The 14,088-nt window shown below is 33.1% G+C and overlaps 1 protein-coding gene across 4 annotated transcripts in view; it reads right to left on the bottom strand.

Moving 5' to 3' along the window:
* Nucleotides 1-1,798: 1,798 nt before the first annotated feature.
* Nucleotides 1,799-14,088, bottom strand: part of LOC133574255 (LIM and senescent cell antigen-like-containing domain protein 1) — an 86,130-nt gene continuing 73,840 nt past the window's right edge. For 3 of the 4 annotated variants that reach the window (XM_061926357.1, XM_061926356.1, XM_061926355.1), the window contains exons 8-10: nucleotides 10,027-10,075; nucleotides 7,858-7,933; nucleotides 1,799-2,537 (exon numbers count right to left, since the gene is read on the bottom strand). In XM_061926357.1, coding sequence (XP_061782341.1) covers nucleotides 2,423-2,537; nucleotides 7,858-7,933; nucleotides 10,027-10,075 — 240 coding nt within the window. In that variant the 3' untranslated portion in view covers nucleotides 1,799-2,422. Of the gene's footprint in view, nucleotides 2,538-5,575; nucleotides 5,711-7,857; nucleotides 7,934-10,026; nucleotides 10,076-14,088 lie in introns of all 4 variants that reach the window. The other variant, XM_061926358.1, reaches the window with a different exon arrangement.

Here is a 14,088-nt window from a genome sequence, read left to right as displayed (position 1 = left end):
CAGCCACTGTCTCACTGTAAGAGGACTGACTGTACACTGTGGCAACTCTTTGTCCATGCAGACTCAACTTAACTAAATAAATAGGTGGCAATTAGTCTTTCACTGACTTGAAACGCAATTAACAGGAAACATGGATCAATTAAGTCGATCGACACGTAGCACAAACACTAAAATGATATTCCAAGCCAATGCAGAGACATATAGTTTGCTAATAAACACAATACACATTAATAATACATGATATAGTCTTATTAAAGAGTGAGTAATAGGATTCAAAGGGGAACTGCACTTTTTTGGGGGAATTTTCTCGATCATTCTTTTTTTTCTATCCATTCTAAATCGTAAATAAACACTAGCAAAAGTCAGCCAACTATGGAGTCAACAGGAGTCGACTATAAAGCGCACCAAAAAGCCTCCATGAACGTTTTATATACACGCTGTAAGTCATGTAGTAACATTCATAATAACATGTAATATATACATGATTTTAGTATATATATGTCATGTAGTAACATTCATAATAACATGTAATACATACATGATGTAAGTACATATGTAGTATCTAGTAACATTCATAATAACATGTAATATATACATGATGTAAGTACATATGTAGTATCTAGTAACATTCATAATAACATGTAATATATACAAGATGTAAGTATATATGTCATGTAGTAACATTCATAATAACATGTAATATATACATGATGTAAGTATATATGTCATCTAGTAACATTCATAATAACATGTAATATATACATGATGTAAGTATATATGTAATGTAGTAACATTCATAATAACATGTAATATATACATTATTTAAGTATACATGTCATGTAGTAACATTCATAATAATGTACTATTTACATAGTTTGATCATTTTAAGCATACGTCGGCGTATCAATTTCACAGACGCATCACAACGTTCACTTTCCCTTCAACAACAATAACACTACTAATCATGCCAGACTTCATGAGAGACAACAAAGACTACTTTGGGACAAATGATGATCCAGAACCTTATATTTTTGAGACTGAATATAAGGAGGATGATCTACACGTTTTATACTACTTTGGGACAAATGATGATCCAGAACCTTATATTTTTGAGCCTGAATTTAAGGAGGATGAGCTACAAGTTTTATACTACTTTGGGACAAATGATGATCCAGAACCTTATATTTTTGAGACTGAATATAAGGAGGATGATCTACAAGTTTTAGAAGCTGTGTGCTAAACAGATGCAGCTTTAGTGAAACACTAAGCATCATGTAGCAGTATTGCTAAGTGCTAAACAAGATGTACAAACTATCAACATAATAAAACAGTCACTTACTGTATAATGTCTGCTCCCACTGGGATACAGACTGATGGGATATTTATATTTTCCCGTTTAGATGAATAATTAATCATAATCCTTACATAGGGTTAAAAATTAGTTTTTTTTTCGTGTCTTTCGGGTCTAAGTTGGACGTCAAAGTTGACCAATTTGTGGGTTTATGTCCACAACCTTCTACTATCCAGGTGAGAGGCATGACTTATAATCTAGAATTAACTTTCACCAACTCAGAGGCGATGCAGCAGCTCAATATGTCAATATAGCAGCGTCGCTAAAAATAAACAATATTGCTAATACTTGGTTAATATTCAGGTCATGACTAGGGCTGCAACAACTAATCGACTAAATCGATTAAAATCGATTATAAAGTAAATTAAAAGGCAATTTAAAAAAATATTTTTTTTTAATTTAAAATTTTTATTTTAAATTTTTTTTTTTAAATAAACCTTTATTTATAAACTGCAACATGTACAAACAACTGAGAAACAATAATCAAAATAAGTATGGTGGCATTATGCTGTTTTTTTTTCCAATAAAATACTGGAAAGGATAGAAATGTAGTTTGTGTGTTTTATCCGATTAATAATCGATTAATCGAAGTAATAATCGACAGATTAATCGATGATCAAATTAATGGTTAGTTGCAGCCCTAGTCATGACATGTAAATTAGAGTATTGTTGGTGGTTTTTGGATGTTTTTTTTAGAGAACTTTATGAATCAAGTACCCCCCATTAGCTGCATTGTTAGCTGACTTTTGCTAGTGTTTATTTACGACTTAGAATGCATAAAAATAGAGAAATGTGTTCTGGTCTTACATAAAGATTGTGAATGATAGACAGCATTTTAAAAAAAGGGCAGTTCCCCTTTGAACAAAAACGTGTTTTCTTCATTTTTCTTTGGACTCCTTGAATATAGAAGAGCATCATCAGTGACATCATCATGTGTGACAATGAATATAGAAGAGCATCATCAGTGACATCATCATGTGTGACAATGAACATAGAAGAGCATCATCAGTGACATCATCATGTGTGACAATGAACATAGAAGAGCATCATCAGTGACATCATAATGGGTGTTTACTTCCTGGCCAGGGTTTCAGACAACTTCTTCAGTCTCTTCTTCAGCTCCAGAGGGAACTTCTCATAGCACTTCTTGCAGACTGGCTTCATGTCAAACTCCACAAACTTGTTCCTGGGAGGGAAACATGCCAACAGCAGTTATTCACCTCTCTCTATGTGGAACTAATAACATAACACTTCACTCTTTGTCATAATTAACCTGTCTGTCTGTCAAATACATACTACATACTATATATATATATATATACATACTAATGAACCTACCTGTCTGTCAGTCAAATACATACTACATACTATATATATATATATATACATACGAATGAACCTACCTGTCTGTCAGTCAAATACATACTACATACTATATATATATATATATACATACGAATGAACCTGTCTGTGTGTGTTTTCCTTCATGAATAATGACAGGATGTACTCCTGCTGGTTGTAAACACCTTGCCAAGGTTTGAGGCCCGAGTGTATCAGACTTACAGTATGCTATCATACTTTATCAACACAAAGGAGATACAGTATTCCTTTTAACGTCATCAACAATGTTGCATGCTGACAAGAATGTCAGACAAACTGTAGAAAATGTAGAGCAGAGGTGTCCAACATTTTTGACCTGGGGGGCACATTGGGCTAGAAACATTTGGTCAGGGGTTAGATGACAGCATATATATATATATATATATATATATATATATATATATATATATATATATATACATATATATATGTGTATATACTGTGTATATATATATACAGGTAAAAGCCAGTAAATTAGAATATTTTGAAAAACTTGATTTATTTCAGTAATTGCATTCAAAAGGTGTAACTTGTACATTATATTTATTCATTGCACACAGACTGATGCATTCAAATGTTTATTTCATTTAATTTTGATGATTTGAAGTGGCAACAAATGAAAATCCAAAATTCCGTGTGTCACAAAATTAGAATATTACTTAAGGCTAATACAAAAAAGGGATTTTTAGAAATGTTGGCCAACTGAAAAGTATGAAAATGAAAAATATGAGCATGTACAATACTCAATACTTGGTTGGAGCTCCTTTTGCCTCAATTACTGCGTTAATGCGGCGTGGCATGGGGTCGATGAGTTTCTGGCACTGCTCAGGTGTTATGAGAGCCCAGGTTGCTCTGATAGTGGCCTTCAACTCTTCTGCGTTTTTGGGTCTGGCATTCTGCATCTTCCTTTTCACAATACCCCACAGATTTTCTATGGGGCTAAGGTCAGGGGAGTTGGCGGGCCAATTTAGAACAGAAATACCATGGTCCGTAAACCAGGCACGGGTAGATTTTGCGCTGTGTGCAGGCGCCAAGTCCTGTTGGAACTTGAAATCTCCATCTCCATAGAGCAGGTCAGCAGCAGGAAGCATGAAGTGCTCTAAAACTTGCTGGTAGACGGCTGCGTTGACCCTGGATCTCAGGAAACAGAGTGGACCGACACCAGCAGATGACATGGCACCCCAAACCATCACTGATGGTGGAAACTTTACACTAGACTTCAGGCAACGTGGATCCTGTGCCTCTCCTGTCTTCCTCCAGACTCTGGGACCTCGATTTCCAAAGGAAATGCAAAATTTGCATGGTTGGGTGATGGTTTGGGGTACCATGTCATCTGCTGGTGTCGGTCCACTCTGTTTCCTGAGATCCAGGGTCAACGCAGCCGTCTACCAGCAAGTTTTAGAGCACTTCATGCTTCCTGCTGCTGACCTGCTCTATGGAGATGGAGATTTCAAGTTCCAACAGGACTTGGCGCCTGCACACAGCGCAAAATCTACCCGTGCCTGGTTTACGGACCATGGTATTTCTGTTCTAAATTGGCCCGCCAACTCCCCTGACCTTAGCCCCATAGAAAATCTGTGGGGTATTGTGAAAAGGAAGATGCAGAATGCCAGACCCAAAAACACAGAAGAGTTGAAGGCCACTATCAGAGCAACCTGGGCTCTCATAACACCTGAGCAGTGCCAGAAACTCATCGACTCCATGCCACGCCGCATTAACGCAGTAATTGAGGCAAAAGGAGCTCCAACCAAGTATTGAGTATTGTACATGCTCATATTTTTCATTTTCATACTTTTCAGTTGGCCAACATTTCTACAAATCCCTTTTTTGTATTAGCCTTAAGTAATATTCTAATTTTGTGACACACAGAATTTTGGATTTTCATTTGTTGCCACTTCAAATCATCAAAATTAAATGAAATAAACATTTGAATGCATCAGTCTGTGTGCAATGAATAAATATAATGTACAAGTTACACCTTTTGAATGCAATTACTGAAATAAATCAAGTTTTTCAAAATATTCTAATTTACTGGTTTTTACCTGTATATATATCCATCCATCCATTTTCTACCGCTTATTCCCTTTGGGGTCGCGGGGGGCGCTGGAGCCTATCTCAGCTACAATCGGGCGGAAGGCGGGGTACACCCTGGACAAGTCGCCACCTCATCGCAGGGCCAACACAGATAGACAGACAACATTCACACTCACATCCACATACTCGGGACCATTTTAGTGTTGCCAATCAACTTATCCCCAGGTGCATGTCTTTGGAGGTGGGAGGAAGCCGGAGTACCCGGAGGGAACCCACGCAGTCACGGGGAGAACATGCAAACTCCACACAGAAAGATCCCGAGCCCGGGATTGAACCCAAGACTACTCAGGACCTTCGTATTGTGAGGCAGATGCACTAACCCCTCTTCCACCGTGCTGCCCATATATACATATATATATATATATATATATATATATATATATATATATATATATATATATATATATATATATATATATATATATATATATATATATATATTTACACACATATATATACACACGCATATATATATACACACATGTATACACACATGACATTCTTCCTGCCCTGACCTTTGGCCTTTGTGCGGTCAAAAAGGTGGACCACACTAAAGAGGGTCTTGCCCCCAAAATGAGCAAAACCCAGGCCTGCTTCCAGCGTGTAAATACTACCTTGATGTTTACTTTACCTCCACTGTGAGCTGACTCTTGCTAAGGCTTATGTAGGAGTTAGAATGCATGTGAAAGATGGAGCAGGTGAAGAGGACAGACTGACCAAGAGAAGGAAAGAAGGAAGGATCACAGACACATGGGAATCAAAGGTTTCTTCTTTTTCTCCTTGGAGTCTCGCTCACGCTTTGCCAGGCGGCGTTTCATGTCGTCTGGGAGACGCTCGTAGCAGTACTTGCACACCGGCTTCAGGTCCACCTCCACAAACTTATCCCTGACACACCGCAGAGGAAGCATGGAGAGGAAGGAGCAACATGGAGGACCACACACACAACAAGGACAAGAGTTGAAGAGAAACAGGTCAAGAGTAGGACTTGATACAAACAAGCGGGCAGGTGCAGGTGCAGGTGCAGGTGCAGGTGCAGGTGCAGGTGCAGGTGCAGGTGCAGGGAAAACATGTATGAAAAGCTGAGAGTGGACATGCAAATAGGAAGAAGAAGCTCAAGATATTTGCACTGGACTGAAGTCATGTGACTTACCTGAGTGTAGTCATGTGACTTACTTGAGTGTAGTCATGTGACTTACTTGCATACTTGCCAACCTTGAGACCTCCGATTTCGGGAGGTGGGGGTGGGGGGCGTGGTCGGGGGTGGGGCGGGGGCGTGGTTGGGGGCGTGGTTAAGATATATATATATATATAAGAAATACTTGACTTTCAGTGAATTCTAGCTATATATATATATATCTTATTACATATATATATATATATATATATATATATATATATATATATATATATATATATCCATCCATCCATTTTCTACCGCGTATTCCCTTCGGGGTCGTGGGGTAAAATAAATACTTGAATTTCAGTGTTCATTTATTTACACATATACACACACATAACACTCATCTCCTCATTGTTGAGTTAAGGGTTGAATTGTCCATCCTTGTTCTATTCTCTGTCACTATTTCAGAACACACACATTATACAAATATACATTATAAAATCAATAAGAAAACGGGAGCTGTAATTTGGGAGTCTGAATTAGGATCAGAAGTTCCTATATAAACATTGCGCACTCACGTCGCCATTTTGTATTGATTACTGCAGCTGTGCACTGGATTCATTCACAAATACAAACTACAACTCACAAACACTTTAGAGTTAGGCTCCACCATCAGAATGTGTACTTAAACTTATAAAGATCACATGGATATTATTCAGTGAGTTGATTCACCAAAACTAACCTGTTATACAGGAGGAAAAAGCACACAGGACGTTTCAATTGTTCACAGACTGGTCGCGCTCATCAGAATGACAAGACACTTCCGGTCTGCAGGTGATAGCATTCAATTGGGAAGAAACGCCCTACTGCCCCCTACTGACCAATGTGAATACTGATAAATGTGTAATGACAGCTCCAAAAACGAATTCAAACCACAAAATAAAATAAATCAATCAACACAAAAATGTGACACATTATGGGTGGGTCACATATGCATGTACAGTAGATGGCAGTATTGTCCTGTTTAAAAGTGTCACAACATTGCTGTTTACGGCAGACAAACTGCTTTACGGGGGACGAAAACATGACTGCTGTTGTTGTGTGTTGTTGCCGCGCTGGGAGGACGTTAATGAAACTGCCTAACAATAAACCCACATAAGAAACCAAGAACTCGCCCTCCATCATTAGCTGTTTATATTGTGGGAAAGCGGACGTGAGAACAGGCTGTCAACACGTCACTCAGGTCCGCATGGAGCTGGAGGGGGCGTGGCCTCCAGCTCCGCCTGAATTTCGGGAGAAAATTTGTCCCGGGAGGTTTTCGGGAGAGGCGCTGAATTTCAGGAGTCTCCCGGAAAATCCGGGAGGGTTGGCAAGTATGCTTACTTGAGTGTGGTCATGTGACTTAGTGGAGTGTAGTCATGTGACTTAGTGGAGTGTAGTCATGTGACTTAGTGGAGTGTAGTCATGTGACTTACTTGAGTGTAGTCATGTGACTTAGTGGAGTGTAGTCATGTGACTTACTTGAGTGTAGTCATGTGACTTACTTGAGTGTAGTCATGTGACTTACTTGAGTGTAGTCATGTGACTTAGTAGAGTGTAGTCATGTGACTTACTTGAGTGTAGTCATGTGACTTAGTGGAGTGTAGTCATGTGACTTAGTGGAGTGTAGTCATGTGACTTAGTGGAGTGTAGTCATGTGACTTAGTGGAGTGTAGTCATGTGACTTAGTGGAGTGTAGTCATGTGACTTACTTGAGTGTAGTCATGTGACTTAGTGGAGTGTAGTCATGTGACTTAGTGGAGTGTAGTCATGTGACTTAGTGGAGTGTAGTCATGTGACTTAGTGGAGTGTAGTCATGTGACTTAGTGGAGTGTAGTCATGTGACTTAGTGGAGTGTAGTCATGTGACTTACTTGAGTGTGAGCTTGGTGTTGCAGGTGGAGCAAGAGAAGCAGTTGACACACCAAGCCTTGTTGAGGGCCGACACCACTGCAATACACCACATCATGTACTGTGTTATCACCTTGTATTACTGCACTACATTCATCTATTACTGCAATGCATTTATCAATTACTGCACTACATCTCTCAATTACTGCTGTAAATTTGTCAATTACTGCAGTATATTTATCATCTTGAATTACTGCAGTATATTTATCATCTTGAATTACTGCAGAATATTTATCATCTTGTATTACTGCAGTATATTTATCATCTTGAATTACTGCAGTATATTTATAATCTTGTATTACTGCAGTATATTTATCATCTTGCATTACTGCAGTATATTTATCATCTTGAATTACTGCAGTATATTTATAATCTTGTATTACTGCAGTATATTTATCATCTTGTATTACTGCAGTATATTTATCATCTTGTATTACTGCAGTATATTTATCATCTTGAATTACTGCAGTATATTTATAATCTTGTATTACTGCAGTATATTTATCATCTTGTATTACTGCAGTATATTTATCATCTTGTATTACTGCAGTATATTTATCATCTTGTATTACTGCAGTATATTTATCATCTTGTATTACTGCAGTATATTTATGAATTACTGCAGTATATTTATCACCTTGAATTACTGCAGTATATTTATCATCTTGTATTACTGCATTATATTTATCATCTTGTATTACTGCAGTATATTTATGAATTACTGCAGTATATCTATAAATTACTGCAGTATATTTATGTATTACTGCAGTATATCTATCATCTTGAATTACTGCAGTATATTTATGTATTACTGCAGTATATTTATGTATTACTGCAGTATATTTATCATCTTGAATTACTGCAGTATATGTATGTATTACTGCAGTATATTTATGAATTACTGCAGTATATTTATGAATTACTGCAGTATATCTATAAATTACTGCAGTATATTTATGTATTACTGCAGTATATTTATGTATTATTGCAGTATATTTATGAATTACTGCAATATATTTATCATCTTGTATTACTGCAGTATATTTATGAATTACTGCAGTATATCTATAAATTACTGCAGTATATTTATGTATTACTGCAGTATATTTATCATCTTGAATTACTGCAGTATATTTATGTATTACTGCAGTATATTTATCATCTTGAATTACTGCAGTATATTTATCATCTTGTATTACTGCAGTATATTTATCATCTTGAATTACTGCAATATATTTATGTATTACTGCAGTATTTTTATCATCTTGTATTACTGCAGTATATTTATCATCTTGAATTACTGCAGTATATTTATGTATTACTGCAGTATTTTTATCATCTTGTATTACTGCAGTATATTTATCATCTTGAATTACTGCAGTATATTTATGTATTACTGCAGTATATTTATCATCTTGAATTACTGCAGTATTTTTATCATCTTGTATAACTGCAATATATTTATCATCTTGAATTACTGCAATATATTTATGTATTACTGCAGTATTTTTATCATCTTGTATTACTGCAGTATATTTATCATCTTGAATTACTGCAGTATATTTATGTATTACTGCAGTATATTTATGAATTACTGCAGTATATTTATGAATTACTGCAGTATATCTATAAATTACTGCAGTATATTTATGTATTACTGCAGTATATTTATGTATTACTGCAGTATATTTATCATCTTGAATTACTGCAGTATATTTATGTATTACTGCAGTATATTTATGTATTACTGCAGTATATTTATCATCTTGAATTACTGCAATATATTTATGTATTACTGCAGTATTTTTATCATCTTGTATTACTGCAGTATATTTATCATCTTGAATTACTGCAGTATATTTATGAATTACTGCAGTATATCTATAAATTACTGCAGTATATTTATGTATTACTGCAGTATATTTATGAATTACTGCATTATATTTATGAATTACTGCAGTATATTTATGAATTACTGCAGTATATCTATAAATTACTGCAGTATATTTATGTATAACTGCAGTATATTTATCATCTTGTATTACTGCAGTATATTTATGTAATACTGCAGTATATTTATGTATTACTGCAGTATATTTATCATCTTGAATGACTTGCAAAGACAAACTTACCATCTCCTTCGATGACACGGTTGCAGTGGTAGCAAACATCTCCAAAGAGCTGAAAGAACAAAGACAGTTAGCGCTGACTAAGACAACAACAACATACTGTATATTATTAATATTGCACTGACCAAGACAACAACATACTGTATATTATTAATATTGCACTGACCAAGACAACAACATACTGTATATTATTAATATTGCACTGACCAAGACAACAACAACATACTGTATATTATTAATATTGCACTGACCAAGACAACAACATACTGTATATTATTAATATTGCACTGACCAAGACAACAACATACTGTATATTATTAATATTGCACTGACCAAGACAACAACAACATACTGTATATTATTAATATTGCACTGACCAAGACAACAACAACATACTGTATATTATTAATATTGCACTGACCAAGACAACAACAACATACTGTATATTATTAATATTGCACTGACCAAGACAACAACAACATACTGTATATTATTAATATTGCACTGACCAAGACAACAACAACATACTGTATATTATTAATATTGCACTGACCAAGACAACAACAACATACTGTATATTATTAATATTGCACTGACCAAGACAACAACATACTGTATATTATTAATATTGCACTGACTAAGACAACAACAACATACTGTATATTATTAATATTGCACTGACCAAGACAACAACATACTGTATATTATTAATATTGCACTGACCAAGACAACAACATACTGTATATTATTAATATTGCACTGACTAAGACAACAACAACATACTGTATATTATTAATATTGCACTGACCAAGACAACAACAACATACTGTATATTATTAATATTGCACTGACCAAGACAACAACATACTGTATATTATTAATATTGCACTGACCAAGACAACAACAACATACTGTATATTATTAATATTGCACTGACCAAGACAACAACAACATACTGTATATTATTAATATTGCACTGACCAAGACAACAACAACATACTGTATATTATTAATATTGCACTGACCAAGACAACAACATACTGTATATTATTAATATTAGTCAAAAACAATGCCAGCGGGACTCTTTGATGTTTTATTAAACACCACAAATGTGATCAGATCCATGCAAACGAGCACAAACTAAAGATAAATGTTTACATCAAAGTCAATAGAATGCTGGATTTATTTATATTGATATTTTCTATCTAAAATGTCTTTTCTCTTCATTTAAAATGCTAAAGGTGCTTTCATGGGAAAAGTAAAAAAATAGAAAAAAATATATAGAAATTCTGCAAGATTCTGCGGGTAAGTGGGGATTTTCTTTGGTCCACAAATCAATAAAAATAAAAAAAACAATTGAATAATGTATATACACAATTATATATATATATATACACAATTATATATATATATATATATATATATATATATATATATATATATATATATATATATATATATATATATATATATATATATATATATATTTATTCTAATATTAAAAACAAAAATTTTAAAATAAAAATTGTCTAACTCAAGACCCAGAGGCCAGATGTGGGCCTGCCACTTCATTTTATTTGGCCCTGGAAAGCCTGTAAATAATATGTATCAATAAAGTACTGTAACTTTTCTTACTAAATGTATTATTTCTTTCTATTTTGGGAGAAAAGTAATAAATGCACTCCATGTAATCGCAAATGATGTTAACTTAAATATAGTCTAATTATGCAAAAATATATTATCAAACATTCAAACCATTTAAAAAAATAAATAAAAATAAATACTAATAATAATGATTTCAAAGCAAGTTATCCATCAAATTGTGGGATGTAAAAGTAGCAATAGATTTCATGGTCAATTTGTGAAATTGACTGTGGTTTTTATAGCATTTTTCTCTAAATGAAAAAAAAACTGTTATTTTTTTACTGTAATAAACTGTGGTGCTGTTTTGGAATTTACAGTAATACCCCGAAAAATCTATAGTTGTTGATTTACCGTAAAAAAAACAAAAAAACTGGCAGCTCAGGTGCCAACATTTTACTGTAAAATTGCAGTTTTTTTTATTTACAGTAAAAAAACAAATGTAAATTTTACAGTAAAATTCTGGCAACTGAGCTGCTTTTTTTTTTTTTACCATAAAAACAGCAGTACTATTTTTCCATTTACAGTAAAATACACTACATTTTGAGGTGAAATTATTGCACCTTAGCATATATTTTTTTAAATTTTTGTTTAAAAAAACTAATGTAAATTTTACAGTAAAAATTCTGGTAACTGAACTGCTTTTTTTAACCATAAAAACCACAGTACTGTTTTTCCATTTACAGTAAAATACACTACATTTTGAGGTGAAATTATTGCAACTTAGCATTTTTTTTTTTACATTTTTGTTTAAAAAAAAAAAGAAGTAAATTTTACAGTAAAATTCTGGCAACTGAGCTGCTTTTTTTTTTTTTTTTACCATAAAAACCACAGTATTGTTTTTCCATTTACAGTAAAATACACTACATTTTGAGGTGAAATTATTGAAACTTAGCATATTTTTTTTCCCATTTTTGTTTGAAAATAAAAAAAGTAAATTTTACAGCAAAACTCTGGCAACTGAGCTGCTTTTTTTAACCATAAAAACAGCAGAACTGTTTTTCCATTTACAGTAAAATACACTACATTTTGAGGTTAAATTATTGCACCTTAGCATATTTTTTTGACATTTTTGTTTAAAAAAAAAAATTAAATTAAATTTTAAAGTAGAATTCTGGCAACTGAGCTGCTTTTTTTTAACCATAAAAACAGCAGTACTATTTTTCTATTTACAGTAAAATATACTACATTTTGAAGTGAAATTATTGCACCATAGCATATATATTTTTAAATTTTTGTTTAAAAACACAAATGTACATTTTACAGAAAAATTCTGGCAACTGAGCTGCTTTTTTTTTTCTTTTTCTTTTTTACCATAAAAACAGCAGTACTGTTCTTCCATTTACAGTGAAATACACTACATTTTGAGGTGAAATTATTGCAATTCAGCATTTTTTTTTTTACATTTTTGTTTAAAAAAAAAAAAGAAGTACATTTTACAGTACAATTCTGGCAACTGAGCTGTTTTTTTTTTACCATAAAAACCACAGTATTGTTTTTCCATTTACAGTAAAATACACTACATTTTGAGGTGAAATTATTGAAACTTAGCATATTTTATTTTCCATTTTTGTTTGAAAATAAAAAAAGTAAATTTTACAGCAAAACTCTGGCAACTGAGCTGCTTTTTTTAACCATAAAAACAGCAGAACTGTTTTTCCATTTACAGTAAAATACACTACATTTTGAGGTGAAATTATTGTACCTTAGCATTTTTTTTTTTTACATTGTTGTTTAAAAAAAAATTTTTTTTAAATTTTAAAGTAAAATTCTGGCAACTGAGCTGCTTTTTTTTAACCATAAAAACAGCAGAACTGTTTTTCCATTTACAGTAAAATACACTACATTTTGAGGTGAAATTATTGTACCTTAGCATTTTGTTTTTTTACATTGTTGTTTAAAAAAAAAAAAAAAAAGTAAATTTTAAAGTAAAATTCTGGCAAGTGAGCTGCTTTTTTTTAACCATAAAAACAGCAGTACTGTTCTTACATTTACAGTAAAATACACTACATTTTGAGGTGAAATTATTGCAACTTACCATATTTTTTTTACATTTTTGTTTAAAAAAACAAATGTAAATTTTACAGTAAAATTCTGGCAACTGAGCTGCCTTTTTTTTTTTTTTGCATAAAAACCACAGTACTGTTCTTCCATTTACAGTAAAATACACTACATTTTGAGGTGAAAATATTGCAACTTAGCATATTTTTTTTTCCATTTTTGTTTGAAAATAAAAAAAGTACATTTTACAGCAAAACTCTGACAACTGAGCTGCTTTTTTTTTAACCATAAAAACAGCAAAACTGTTTTTCCATTTACAGTAAAATACACTACATTTTGAGGTGAAATTATTGCACTTTAGCATATATTTTTTTTACATTTTTGTTTAAAAAAAAAAATATATATATTTTAAAGTAAAATTCT

This window comes from Nerophis lumbriciformis, linkage group LG31 (genome assembly GCF_033978685.3).
Source record: "Nerophis lumbriciformis linkage group LG31, RoL_Nlum_v2.1, whole genome shotgun sequence".
Taxonomy (NCBI): Eukaryota; Metazoa; Chordata; class Actinopteri; order Syngnathiformes; family Syngnathidae; genus Nerophis; species Nerophis lumbriciformis.
This window is presented reverse-complemented; position numbering and strand designations above follow the sequence as displayed.